Below are 15,787 nucleotides of genomic sequence, written 5' to 3'. Positions count from 1 at the left end.
CTGGGAGATGACTATGAAACACTACAAAGAATTCCCAATCCCTCTATTTTTGTCCACCTGCATTTTGGATTTCCTTCACTGGCTACTTGTACACTATTTCAAAGTCCGATTCTTTTTGTACAGCAAAACAACTGTTTGGACATGTATGTGTGTGTGTGTGTATATATATATATAGTATTTAATTTATACTTTAACATATTTAACTTGTATTAGTCAACCTGCCATCTGGTGGGGGGGAAGGGGAAGGAGGGGAAAAATTAGAACAAAAGGTTTGGCAATTATCAATTGCATGGTAAATTACCCATGCATATATCTGGTAAATAAAAACTATTAATAAAAAAAGAATAATTTATTTCATGACAAACCTCGGAATTAGTGTTTGATAGAAAATACCACAAATAACTACCAAGAGAAGATATCCTCGAAATTCGCCAGAAAAGCTCTGTTTTTTCTCGAGGGTGGGGACAGTTAGATCGGGCACAGATTGAGGGCAGGCAGCAACAGCACAGCAGACAAAGTAAGGCAGGCAGCTCACACTGAGCAGACCAGAATGGGGTGGGTGTGATCTCAGCCATTTCTGTAGGAAGAGCTTTACCACAATGTTGGCTACTTTGCCCTGGCAATAAGCCAGTAGACAAGCAGAGAAGCTAAAAATACAGGGGGTAAAGATTATAACCCAAAAAGCTAGGGTCTCTCAGGACCTGGTCAGACCCACTCAGAGTGACTCAGCACACCCTCAGAATTTCAGAGTCTCAGAGCACAGACACAGTGCACCCATTGCTTTCCTGCTAGTGCCTCACTACTGCCCCCCACAGTCTGAAAAGGAAGCTCGGTAACACTATCCTGCCCCCCCCTGAAAAAAACAGATAGCATTTGCTTTTTGTTGTTGTTGTTGTTGTTGTTGTTGTTGTTGTTAGTTTGTTTTCTCTGATTTTTCTTTGACAAAATAAGCAGAAAACTTAAAACAGACTCTAACTTTTGATAGCTTCTATATGGATAGAGAGCAGACTTTAAACCCTGAGGAGACTAAAAGCAGACTGTCTCCAGATAAATCCCAAAAAGGGGATATGATCTGGTCTTCAACACACAAGACTCTCATAGAAGAAATTAAAAAGGCTCTCACAAGAGAGCTAGAAGAAAAATGGGAAAAGAAAAGGGAAGCTTGGCAAGAGAGTCTGGATAAGTCATTCCACTCATTTAAAGATAGAGTGGATAAAGAAATCAAGTCCTTGAAAAACAGAATTAGTGAATTGGAAAAAGAAAATAACTCTCTAAAAAATAAAATTGGCAAAATGGAAAAAAATTCTATAGAAAAAAACAACTCACTCAAAAACTCAATTGGACAATTTAAAAAAGACATAAAAAAGTGAGTGAAGAAAATAATATATTAAAATCAGAATTGAACAAATGGAAATGAATGACTTGAAGAGACACCAAGGGTCAGATAAGCAAAACCAAAAAAGTGAAACAATTAAAAAAAAAGGCAAATACCTTCTTGGGAAAACAGCAGACCTGGAAAATTGATCTGGGAGAGATAATCTGAGAATTATTGGACTTCCTGAAAAATATGATGAAATAAAGAGCCTGGACACTATTTTCCAATTATCAAAGAGAACTGCACAGATGTTATAAAAACAGAGGGTAAAATAGACATTGAAAGAATTCATTGATCACCTACTGAAAGAGACCCTAAAATCAAAACCCCAAGAAATATAGTGGCCAAATTCCAGAACTATCAGACAAAGGAAAAAATACTGCAAGCTGCTAGAAAAAATCAATTCAAATACAAAGGAGGATTACTCAGGATCTAGCAACATCCACATTAAAGGATGGAAGGGCCTGGAATCTGATATTCTGAAAGGCTAAGGAACGTGATATGCAGCCAAAAATAACTTACCCAGCCAAAATGAGCATTTTTTTCCAGGTAAGAAGATGGACATTCAATGAAATAAGTGAATTTCATCTACTTCTGATGAAAAAAACAGGAATTAAACAAAAAGTTTGATCTACAAATACAGAACTCAAAGGAAACCTAAAAAGGTAAAAAGAAATATTGGACTATATTTCTGCTATAAAGAGCACATGTATACTTTGTCCTAGAAACTAGAGGTGGAAAGGAAATTGTGTCGGGAAAAGGGTAAAGTGGGAGTACTATATCTAACAAAGAGGCAAAGGAAACCTACTATATCTGAGAGAAAGAATGGAGAGGGATGAACATAGTGTGTATCTTACTGTCATCAGAATTGGCTGAAAGAGAAAAATATTAGGCATATTTGATTTATGGTGAAACTTCTCCTATTTCATTGAAAAGTGGGAGGGGAAAAGTAAAAAGGGAAGGAGTAAGCTAAGCGGAAGGGAATACAGAAATTGTGAGGAAAGGGGGTAAGAAAGGGGGAAGTTTAAGGTGGAGGAGGGATAATAAAAAGGGAGGGCTGTGAGAAGCAAGTGTTGCTCACAAGTTTAATACTAGGAAGGTTGGTAAGGGGGAAAGAAAGGATAAAAGCATAAGCAGGTCTTAGAATTCTTACAAGGTGCTAAGTCAGTTATCTAATTTAGCATGGTATTGTTAACAGTTCTCTAGTTCACTAATGTACATGGTACTTATTAGATTTCCACAAGATTCATACCTTTTAGAGTTCATATAAAAGAAGGAGTTCCCACAAGCCCATTCTTGGAGGCAGAGTCAGATTCATTCAACTTCCACTTTTGTGCTTGATGCCTGGAGACATTCAGAGGAAAAGAGGCTGAAGCTGCCAGATGCTAAGGATTAGCAGCAAGAGCTCTCAGAACCAAGGAGAGAGATAGGCCTCTAAGAAAGCTAACCGGGCCCAAGAAAGGAGACAAGACTTAAAAGGAAAACAATAAAGGATTTGGATTTTAATTTCTGGCTGAATTTGAGGTGATTATTGAACTAGAACTAAAACTAAGGCTGCCTCCAGAAGCTCCCCAAGAAACCTGCTCCCAGAGAACATTATATTTTAGAGAAGAACATTACAAGCAGGGGTTAACAAGATGGCAACTGATACAGAATTGGTAATTTTAACCATAAATGTGAATGGGGTAAACTCCCCCATAAAGAGGAAGCAGTTAGCAGATTGGATTAAAAGCCAGAATCCTACAATATGTTGTTTACAGGAAACACACTTGAAGCAGGGCCATACATACAGAGTAAAAAGAAAAGGTTCAGGTAAAGTCAAAAAAGCAGGGGTAGCCATCCTGATCTCAGATAAAGCAAAAGCAAAAATTAATCTAATTAAAAGAGATAAGGAAGGGCACTATATCTTGCTAAAGGGTAGCAAAGGTATTGAAGCAATATCAATATTAAACATATATGCACCAAGTGTTGTAGCATCTAAATTCTTAAAAGAAAAATTAAGAGAACTACAAGAAGAAATAGACAGCAAAACAATAATAGTGGGAGATCTCAACCTTGCAATCTCAGAATTAAATAAATCAAACCACAAAATAAATAAGAAAGAAGTCAAAGAGGTAAATAGAATACTAGAAAAGTTAGTATGATAGATCTTTGGAGATAGAAAGGAATACACTTTCTTCTCAGAAGTTCATGGAACCTATACAAAAATTGACCATATATTAGGATATAAAAACCTTAAATTCAAATGCAGTAAGGCAGAAATAATAAATGCATCCTTTTCAGACCACAATTCAGTGAAAATTACATTCAATAAAAAGCCATAGAAATTATTAGAAAAATTAGAAACTAAATAATCTCATACTAAAGAGTGATTGGGTGAAACAGCAAATCATAGACTTAATAATTTTACCCAAGAAAATGACAATAATGAGATGTCATACCAAAAATGTGTGGGATGCAGCCAACGTGGTAATAAGGGGAAATTTTATATCTCTAGAGGCCTACTTGCATAAATTAGAGAAAGAGAAGATCAATGAATTGGGCTTGCAACTAAAAATGCTAGAAAAGGAACAAATTAAAAAACCCCAGTCAAACACTAAACTAGAAATTCTAAAAATAAAAGGAGAGATTAATAAAATTGAAAGTAAAAAACTATAGAATTAATAAAACTAAGAGTTGATTCTATGAAAAAACCAACGACATAGATAAACTCTTAGTAAATCTGGTTAAAAAAAGGAATGAGGAAAATCAAATTGTTAGTCTTAAAAATGAAAAGGGAGAACTTGCCACTAATGAAAAGGAAATTAGAGCAATAATTATGAATTACTTTGTCCAGCTTTATGCCAATAAATTTGATAACTTAAATGAAATGGAAGAATACCTTCAAAAATATAGCTTGCCCAGATTAACAGAGGAACAACTAAATTGGTTAAAAAGTCCCATATTAGAAAAAGAAACAGAACAAGTTATTAATCAACTCCCTAAGAAAAAATCCCAGGACCAGATGGATTCATATGTGAATTCTACCAAACATTTAAATAACAATTAACTCCAATGCTATATAAACTATTTGAAAAAATGGGGAATGAAAGAGTCCTACCAAAATCCTTTTATGACACAGACGTGGAACTGATATCTAAACCAGGTAGGTTGAAAACAGAGAAAGAAAATGATAGACCAATTTCCCTAATGAATGCTAAAATCCTAAACAAAATATAAGCAAAAAGATTGCAGAAAATCATCCCCAGGATAATACACTATTACCAAATAGGATTTATACCAGGAATGCAGGGCTGGTTCAATATTAGGAAAACGATTAACATAATTGACTATATCAATAACCAAATTAATAAGAACCATATGATCATCTCAATAGATGCAGAAAAAGCATTTGATAAAATCCAAAATCCAAATAATTCACAACTTTAGCAAAGTTGCAGGATACAAAATAAATCCACATAAATTCTCAGCATTTTTATACATCACCAACAAAATCCAACAGCAAGAGATACAAAAAGAAATTCCATTCAAAATAATGATAGCATAAAATATTTGGGAATCTATCTACCAAAAGAAAGTCAGGATTTATATGAGCAAAATTACAAAACACTTGCCACACAAATAAAATCAGATTTAAATAATTGGAAAAATATTAAGTGCTCTTGGATAGGCCGAACAAATATAATAAAGATGACAATACTCCCTAAACTAATCTATTTATTTAGTGCTATACCAATCAGGCTCCCAAGAAACTATTTTAATGACCTAGAAAAAAATAAAATTCATATGGAAGAACAAAAGGTCGAGAATTTTAAGGGAATTAATGGAAAAAAAAATCAAATGAAGGTGGCCTAGCTGTACCTGACCTAAAACTATATTTATTATAAAGCAATGGACACCAAAACCATTTGGTACTGGCTAAGAAATAGACTAGTTGATCAGTGCAATAGGTTAGGTTCACAGGATAAAACAGACAATAATTATAGCAATCTAGTGTTTGACAAACCCAAAGATCCCAACTTTTGAGATAATAATTCATTATTTGACAAAAACTGCTGGGAAAACTGGAAACTAATATAGCAGAAATTAGGCATGGACCCAAGATGAGATCAAAATGAGTCCATGGTTTAGGCATAAAGAACAAGATCATAAATAAATTAGAGGAACATAGGATAGTTTACCTCTCAGACTTGTGGAGGAGGAAAGAATTTGTGACCAAGGAAGAACTAGAGATCATTATTGATCACAAAATAGAAATTTTTGATTACATCAAATTAAAAAACCTTTTTACAAACAAAACTAATGCAAACAAAATTAGAAGGGAAGCAACAAACTGGGAAAACATTTTACAGTTAAAAGTTCTGATAAAGGCCTCATTTCCAGAATTGACTCTAATTTATAAGAAATCAAGCCATTCTTTAATTGATAAATGGTCAAAGGATATAGACAGACAATTTTCAGATGAGGAAATGGAAATTATTTTCACTTATATGAAAATGTTCCAAATCACTATTGATCAAGAGACATGAAAATTAAGACAACTCTGAGATACCACTACACACCTGTCAGATTGGCTAAGATGTCAGGAAAAAATAATGATGAATGTTGAAGGAGCTTTGGGAAACCTCGGACACTGATGCATTGTTGGTGGAGTTGTGAATGAATACAACCATTCTGGAGAGCAATCTGGAATTATGCCAAAAAAGTTATCAAACTGTGTATACCCTTTGATCCAGCAGTGTTACTGCTGGGTTTATATCCCAAAGAGATACTAAAGAAGGGAAAGGGACCTGTATATGCCAAAATGTTTGTGGATGCCCATCAATTGGAGAATGGTTGGGTAAATTGTGGAATATGAATGTTATGGAATATTATTGTTCTGTAAGAAATGACAAGCAGGATGAATACAGAAAGGCTTGGAAAGACTTACATGAACTGATTCCGAGTGAAATGAGCAGAACCAGGAGAACATTATACACTTCAACAACAATACTGTGTGAGGATGTATTCTGATGGAAATGGATATCTTCAACAAAGAGATCTAATTGAGTTCCAATTGATTAATGATGGACAGAATCAGATACAGCCACAGAAGGAACACTGGAAATGAGTGTGAATGGTTTACATTTTTGTTTTTCTTCTCAGGTTATTTTTACCTTCTGAATCTAAGTTTTCCTGTGCAACAAGAGAACTGTTCGGTTCTGCACACATATATTGTATTTAGGATATACTATAACATATTTAGCATGTATAAGACTGCCTGCCATCTAGGGGAGGGAGCGGAGAGAAGGAAGGGAAAAGTCGGAACAGAAGTGATTGCAAGTGATAATGTTATAAAAAAAATTACCCATGCATATGTACTATCAATAAAATGTTATAACAAATTTAAAAAAAAAAAAAGAAATGATGAGCAGGATATGCTATCAGAAAAAGCTGGAAAGTTCTCTATAACCTCATGCAAAGTGAAATGTACTGTGTACAAAGTAATAGCAATATAGTAAAAGAATGCTATAGAAAAGGGATGATCAGCTCTGAATGACTTTGCTATTTTCAGCAATAGAATGATCCAGGACTACTCTGAAAGAATTATGATGAAAAATGCTATCCATACTGAAAGAATTATGTTTGAATGTAGATTGAAGTATACTTTTTTTTAACTTTATTTTCCTTGAGGGTAAGTTCTACAAAATTGTTCATTCCCTTTGATCTAGTTATTTGAATTTTAAAATTATATCCTAAATATATTATTGACATGAAAAATGTTAAGTGTAGTTTTATTTGTATAGCAAAGGACTGAAGACTACCCATTTTTACAGTGATTGGGAAATGGCTAAACAAATTGTAATATAGTAATATATTGGAACACTAATGTGGTATAAGAAATGACAATTATGAAGAATACTAAGAAATATTGGAAGACATGAAATGATAATAGCATAACCTAGGAATAATATGCAGATTCATGAAAATCATATAAAATGAAATTCAAAAATAAAAGAAAATAAGAAAACATCATTTTTATTAGTATTACAATTAAGATTTTTTAAAACTAAGTAATTTAAAAATGTAAGGTTTTTTATATTTTAATTTACTAGTAAATAGTCTGTTCAGTGAAGGTATATAGAAAAGGTAAAATGGACTTTTGATATTATTTTATATTTCTCTTATGTGTCAGTTCTCATTCTGTTTCACTCAACAGAAAGTTAAATGAATCTCTAGCTCGAGAAGCTGCTGCGCATTTTCATACCTTTCTAGACATTTTGAACAGCAACATTGAAGAGGAAAATTCTGCTTTATTGAAGATGAGAGAGAGCCAGATCGGTTCTGATTTAGCCACTAAACAATCAGTTGAGTTACTGTATAACTTTTTAAAAATGAAAATCACACAGTCCTACAACAATCTGTTTTTAGTTATATTATTCAACTACGTGTTTTGGAGTTTCCTTGCAGTATTGTCCTTTTGTGCAATGGTTCAGTTATTTAAGAAGACAATTCAAGATGTTTCTCCCCTTGTGCTTGCTGAGAGATTATTTTTAGCTTATTTCACACTGATAAATGCTAAATCTGAACTAATATAAATTAAATACAAAGAAATGTTGAATTTGGAACTCAGAAAAAATTTCAAAATGATGAGAAATTATAATATGACATTTAATATACTAAAACTTTTGTATAAACGTTTCTCCATGCCTTTCTATTACATGTATTATTTTGAACTGACAAAAAGCTCTATAAAAATAAACACAAAATGTAATTTACTTCTAATTGTTATAAGAAGTATTTCTATGTCCTAACTCAGTATAGTATTACTAAGAAATGTTTGCAGTTTAATTTACAGTTTTACACATACTTCATATTCCACAGCATTAAAAATTGAAGTAGTTATTTAAATAACTCGGACCAGAAGGAAACCATGGAGGTGACTATCATTAAAAGCTTTTACTGTATTAGTTCATTTGGCATTATAACACTTAGTATATGCCTTATCTTGGTAAAGACTCACTGATGGTCCCTTTCACCTTGAAATCTATCATCCTCTGGTTTTATTCTGAGTTGTGTATATAAACATTTAAAACTGCCTGAAATCAATAGGCATAATTAAGATAAATAATTTGATATGTTGTTTAAATAAAATATAGCATAACGTAGCCTACATTTTAGGTATGTTGAACAATATATTAAACATGTAATATATTCTGGTCTCTCTGCTAAACCCTGAGGATACAAGGAATGAGGGGAAATAATCCCTTAACTTAAGTTGCTTATATTCTAATAGAGAAGACTATACATATATATATATATATATACATATATATATATATATATATGTATATATATATATGTGTGTGTATATATATATGTGTGTGTGTGTGTGTGTGTGTGTGTGTGTATGTGTGTGTGTGTGTTTGTATATAAATAGATTGTGAAATACATTCACAAGGTAACTTTAGATAGAAAAAGCTTTAGCACCTGGGAGGATAAATCCTTCAGACAATGGCATTTTTTTAAAGAAAGCCTAAAAATCTAAGAGATTAAAAATGAAAGGAAAGAGAAATCGATTAGGAGACTAGGCCTGAAATACAGTGATAGTCGTATTTGCATGAAGGAAGGGAGGGAAGGTAAATGAGGAATAATGTAGATATAGAAATAAGTTGTCAACTAATTGGATGTGGTGACTAAAAGTGAGAAGTTAAGAATGAATGGATGTTGGGAATTTTAAGTGACTAGAAAAATGTTGGGGGCAGCTAGATGGAGCAGTGATAGAGCACCAGCCCTGAATTCAGGAGAACCTGAGTTCAAATGTATCTCAGACACTTAACACTTCCTAGCTGTGTGACTCTGGGCAAGTCACTTAACCCCAGCCTGGGGAGGGGGGGGGCGGGGAAGAAAGAAAGAAAAATATTGGTGCATTCAACATTAATAAAGCTTGGAAGACAGGTGAGTTTGGAATGAAAATAATGAGTTCTGCTTTTCCCATTTTGATAAGTCTATAGGAGACATTTAATTTGAAAAAAGCCAATAAGCAGTTGGTGACATGGAAATCAGGAGAGAAAGTAGATTAGATATTTATACAAATGTACAAACTGTGTAATTAGACTAATGGGAGCTGAGAAGATCACCAAAGTTAGATCTAGTGTTTCTTTCTTCTTGCAAGTCTCTTAACTTCTCTAGGAATTTGGATGCTATACTACTTGTGTGTATAAGTTTTGTATCGGTATTAATTCATTATCTATGATTCCTTTTAGCAAAATGAACTTTATCTCTTTTAATTAGATCAATTTTTGCTTTTGCTTGATCTGAGATCAGGATGACTACCCCTGATTTTTTTTTACTTCAGCTGAAGTATAGTACATTCTTCTCCAGCCTTTTACCTTTACTCTGTATGTATCACTCTGCTTTAAATATGTTTCTTATAAACAACATATTATAGGGTTCTGGCTTTTAATCCAGTCTGCCCTCTGCTTATATTTTATGGGAGATGTCATTCCATTCACATTCACAGTTAAAATTACTTACTCTGTATTTCCTGCCATCTTATTTTCCTCGTTATACTTTTCTCTTTCTCCATTTTCTTCCTTCCCAGTGTTTTGCTTCTGACCACCATCTCCCTCAAACATCCACCCCTTCTAAGGCCCCTCCCTTGTTTCTTATAATTTTCACCATCATCTTTTATTCTTCCTTCTGTTAGCCTCCCCTTTTCTTTTCCCTTTCCCCTTCTACTTCCCTATAGGATGAGACAAGTTTCTCTTATCTGATATTCTCTCTTTGAGCCAAATCCAATGAGATTAAGGTTCACATAATGCACATTCCCCCTCAATGGTAATAGTTTTTTGGTTTTTTGTTTTTGTTTTTGTTTTTGTTTTTTTGGGGGGGTTTTGCCTCTTCATGTGATGTAATTTACCCCATTTTACTTCCCCTTTCCTCCTCTTCTAATACAATCTGTTTTCCATCTCTAGTTTCTTTTTTTTAAGTTTTTTTTTTAATCCTAGTTAAATTTTCACATTTTTACAATAAAGTCAAACTATACCTATACCCTCTAAAGATACCCCTAACAAAGATACAGGTCTCAAAATTTTCATTTATCATCTTTCCATGTGGGGATGTAAACATTTTAACCTTTAAAATAGTTTTTTTTTTCTTTCCTTTTTATCTTTTTATACTTTCTCTTAAGTTCTGTATTTGAAGATCAAATTTTCTGTTTATCTGTGTGGCCTTTTCATGAAAAATAAATGAAATTCACCTATTTCATTGAATGTCTTTTTTCCCCTGGAAAAAAATAGTGTTTAATTTTCTTGGATAGTTGATTCTTGGCTTCAGTCCAAACACCTTTGCCCTTGGGAATATCATATTCCAGGACATTTGATCCTTTAAAAATGGAAGCTGCTTGGTCCTGGTAATCTTGATTGTGGCTCCTGAATATTTGAATTGTTTCTTTCTAGTTGCTTACCGTATTTTCTCCTTTATCTAGTAATTCTGAAATTTAGCTATGATATTCCTTGAATTTTCATATTGGGGTCTCTTTTAGGACGTAATTGGTGGATTCTTTCAATGATTGTTTTACCCTCTGGTTCTAGCATACCAGGGTAGTTTTATTTTGATTTCTTGAAATATAGTTTTCAAGTAGTCCAATAATTCCTAGATTGTCTCTCCTAGATCTATTTTCTAGGTCAGTTGTTTTTCTGATGAGGTATTTTACATTTTCTTCTATTTTTCTTTTTTTTTTTTGTTTTGCTTGACTAATTCTTAATGTCTCATTGAGTCATTTACTTCCATTTATTCAATTCTAATTTTTAATGAATTATTTTCTTTAGTTAGATTTTTTATTTCCCTTTACATGTGACCAATTGAACTTTTAAATGAGTTGTTTTGTTCATTGAACTTTTTTTTTCATTTCTCAAATTCTGTTTTTCAAGGAGTTGTTTTCTTTTTTGACTTTGCCAAATATATATATATATACACATATATATATATGTATGTGTGTATATATATATACTTGCTGAGTCAATTGGGGTTAAGTGACTTGCCAAGGGTCTCACACAGGTAAGAAGTGTTAAATGTCTGAGGCCAGATTTGAACTCAGGTGCTCCTGACTTCAGGATTGATGCTCTATCCACTACACCAACTAGCTTCCCCTTTAATATTAATTTTTAAAAGGCATTAGAATGAAAGGGGAATCAGAACTTTCTAAATGGGTTATGGATTTCAATAGAATGAACCTCAGAAAAGAGTTTTCTGAGTAATGGTAGTAGAACAAGAATATAAAACTGTTAATAGGGAACAAAGAACATTAATTTTCCCAGTAGGAGATGAGAGAAAGTATAAATAATACTGGAAAGGATCATCCAAGATTCATATAGGGGAAACCAAATTTCAATGAGTTTCAGAAGCTGTGAGGAACAAGAGATGAGAAAATCTCAAGTTTGGAGAAGTTTGTTAATTTAAGAGTGGGAGTTCTAAAAGATAAACAGTGAAAAGGAAAGGCAGATCTGCAGCAAGAAGAAAAAAGGGTCAGGTCAAAATATATGGGGAATAAGGGAGTAGATCGACTCAATTAGGCAGGGAAATTTTTTCATCATCATTAAGGTTCAGTATCGCTAGAATAAGAATTCATTCAGGCAGTATGTAAGGTGCTTTTTGAAAAGGATTCATGTGAATTGCATATCAAATTATCAAGAAAGCTTTATGATGTGGAATTTTTAGATATTTCTTAAATGATGAGATAGGGACAGTTTGATGGATTGGTAGTTTAAGTTAATATAAATGTCTTATTTTTTTTCCCTGGAGGTATTTTACAAAGTGAAACCAAAGATAATCCGATTTTCACAAGGTGAATATTCTGACTTGGATGGAGCCTATGAACAAGAAATAACCTGGATAGAAAAGAAAAACGATGAGGTATGTATGGATGTACACAAAAATGTGCATGTGTTTTCATATGTGTATACACACCTAGGTGATCAGGAAGACCTGAGTTCAAATCTAGTCTCAGACACTTACTGTGTGACTTTGGGCAATAGAAGCTAAATGATTTGCCCAAAGTTTCCTTAAATATAAAAATGGGGATAACAACAACAATGACCTTCTATGGTTATGAAGATCAAATTCAATAATATTTTTAAAACTCTTAATATAGTGTCTGGTACATAGGAGGCACTATATAAATATTAGCTATTCTTACCACCATCATCATTATTTTGTAGTGATAGTTTTATAAGTGATGGTAGAGACAGAATAAGAAATTGATGCACTCTTGGCAACATTTTAAAAGTGTGCTTTACTATAACATATTATTGCTATTTATTATTGTCCACCAGCTAATGGCTTCTTCTCCTTCCCTACCTATGTGCTTCATGTCATCAGTCTTTTCAACTTTCTTGGGCCTATCTCAGTCACCCATAGTAAGATCAGGTGTCACATTTTACCATCATCCATAATTCTGTCATTGCTATCATTTCAAATTCTGAAGCTTTCCTCTCAAAGACACGTCTTTAGATCTTTTTCTTTTCCTTTTCATACCTCTTAAACCTATTCTTCATTTTTATGGGGACCTCTAGCTCCTCCATCCCTCTTCTAAATAAATATCACCTCACTTTTCTTCCTTTATAGTCTCATCTCTCTTGTTGACTCTTTTCATTATGTACTTTTCTATACCCTTAAATATCTTGCTTCCTTGTCTTCTCATTATTCCCATTTGCCATTCCTTAACCCACCATTTACCTCTATTCCTACTGTCATGTTGTTTCATGTCACTGAAGGAAAACCCGCAACCCTGCTAACCAAATCCAGCATAAATTGGTGTTGTATCATCATAATTTTAGCTTATAGCTTTCCATACTATGTCAGTCCTTTTTATTCTTCCCTGAATGACAATCACACTTTCTACAGTAACTGTTCCTAACCTCCTCTTCTTTAAGCTCTTTATATTATTCCCCAACCCTATTTGTTCTTAGTTATCTCATTAAGAAAATCAAAACCATCCACTAAAGCTATCCATCTGCTCTTCTACCATGCTCTTTCAAAACTTCTCTATATAGAAGAAACACTGGGAAGTGAATGTAAATTGTTAGCACTAATATCTGTCTGCCCAGGTTGCATGTACCTTCGGATTCTAATGTTTATTGTGCAACAAGAAAATGATATTCACACACATGTATTGTACTTAGACTATATTGTAACACATGTAAAATGTATGGTATTGCCTGTCGTCGGGGGGAGGGAATAAGGGAGGGGGGGTAATTTGGAAAAATGAATACAAGGGATAATATTATAAAACATATATATATATATATAATAAAAAAAATTTAAAAAAAAAAAAAAAAAAAAACTTCTCTATATCAGTACTGATTCTATCATCATATGTGGCTCCATCTCCTTATCAGGGTTCTCCCAAAATTGATCCTAATTTGTCCTATTTTCCCATTAATGCCTATAAATAAAAAGCTGTTCTTATAATTTCTTGATTACAAAAAATAATTCATTTAATATACCAAGATACCATCCTAAAAGCTCTCTTCCAACAAGGTATTTTTCATTCATACTTCAAAATTATCAAGATTTCTTGTTAAGATAACCTTGTTTGATTATCCTGAAACTATTAATATTATGTGAGACTTCAAAATAGATATATACCTGCTAAAAAAAATGCACCACTTCTTATAGAGATTCGATGCAAAGTCCAAGGAGAGATTCTGTTTTCCAGAAGCTTCTGTTTGCAGATTAATGTGTTAATTACATTGAGACCTCAAACATGATAATAACACTTGAAAAAAAACAATCCAAAAGCACTTTAAAAAATTAATCACACAGAAGTGAATGAAGAATTTATATTATCCAGGCTATAACATGATTAACAAGATAACTTAGAGATATAGCAAATGATGAATGAATTAGGCCTAGAATTCAAAAGGAAGGGAGCAGGCTGATTTGCTATTGGAAACTTAAAAATTATATAAACTTTTATGAAACCTTCCTGAAATGAAAAGCTATCTTTTAAAAATCAATAAGATTTTTAATTCTATTAGTTTTCTAATTTGGCAGCAAAACATAGAACATTATATTCTCTGAAACATTTAGAGGACAATGGTAAGATATAGGTGAGGGGCAATAATAATAAGATATTATTACAAATAAAGAATTATGGAAAAGTTCTATAGTTATTCCTATTCTGATTTATTTTTCATATAACTATAAAAATGATTTCCAAAAGCACAGATCTAGCCATTTCATTTATCTATTCAGTTAACTACAGTGATTTCCTATTTCTAAAAATCTCCTACCTAATTAAAACAATTTGCCTGCTTACCTACTCATTTTAATTTAACTACATATTGCGTAATTTCATAGGATCATAGATTTAGAGCCTAAAGATCATCTGGAGTCACACATTTTAGTTTTCTTTTTTATTTATTTTATTATTTTTTTAGAAAATTTAAGCTTTTTATTTTTCAAAACATATGCATGGACAATTATTCAATGTTAGCCCTTGCAAAATCTTGATTAACCCTTGCAAAACCTTGTGTTCCAATTTCCCCTCAATTCCCCCACGCCATCCCCTAGATGGCATAAATATATGTTAAATACAATATACATATTGATATTTATACAATTATTGTGCCACACAAGAACAATCAAATCAAACTAGTTAAAAAAAAAGAGAAGCAAAATAAAATGTAAACAAACAACAACAAAAAGAGTGAAAATGCTATGTTGTGAACCCACTCAGTTCCCACAGTCCTCTCTCTGCATATAGATGGCCCTCTTCATGACTGAACAATTGGAACTGGTTTGAATCATCTTAGTGTTGAAGAGAGCCATGTCCATCAGAATTGATCATCACATAATATTGTTGTTGCTGTGTGTAATGATCTCCTGGTTCTGCTCATTTCACTCAGCATCAGTTCATGTAAGTCTCTCTAGGCCTCTCTGAAATCATTCTGCTGGTCATTTCTTATAGAACAATAATATTCCATAACATTAATATACCATTACTTATTCAGCCATTCTCCAACAGATGGGCATCCACTCAATTTCCAGTTTCTTGCCATTATAAAAAGGCCTGCCACAAACATTGTTGCACCTCACACCTTAGTTTTCTTAGGAGGGGTGAGAAGTTAAGATGACTTACCTAAGGTAATACAGGTAATGAGCAGCAGAGATAAAGTCTGAGTCCACATTCAGGGCTCTTTCCATGATAATACTGATTCCCAATTTTCACTTTTAAATTTTCTTCTGTACAATGATTTGACCATGTGCCAGTGTGAAAGCTGTGTTTTTATTTTCTTTCATCTATACTTGAAGAGTACAGACTAGAAAGAGAAATTGTGATGAGTCTTTTCACCTTTACTTTATAATCTCATTCATTTTTGTGTGTGCCTTTCTTTAGAATCATGCTTTTGAAAATATAACTTGTAT

At 32.9% G+C, this 15,787-nt stretch overlaps 1 protein-coding gene across 1 annotated transcript in view; it reads left to right on the top strand.

The window, feature by feature from the left end:
• LOC141552976 (cilia- and flagella-associated protein 43-like) overlaps positions 1-15,787 on the top strand; it is a 192,084-nt gene that overhangs the window by 100,338 nt on the left and 75,959 nt on the right. The window contains exons 18-19 of the mRNA XM_074284860.1: positions 7,575-7,722; positions 12,161-12,271. Coding sequence (XP_074140961.1) covers positions 7,575-7,722; positions 12,161-12,271 — 259 coding nt within the window. The remainder of the gene's footprint in view (positions 1-7,574; positions 7,723-12,160; positions 12,272-15,787) is intronic.

This window comes from Sminthopsis crassicaudata, chromosome 2 (genome assembly GCF_048593235.1).
Source record: "Sminthopsis crassicaudata isolate SCR6 chromosome 2, ASM4859323v1, whole genome shotgun sequence".
Taxonomy (NCBI): domain Eukaryota; kingdom Metazoa; phylum Chordata; class Mammalia; order Dasyuromorphia; family Dasyuridae; genus Sminthopsis; species Sminthopsis crassicaudata.
The sequence above is the reverse complement of the archived record's forward strand: the minus strand, read 5'-3'. Positions and strand labels throughout refer to the sequence as shown.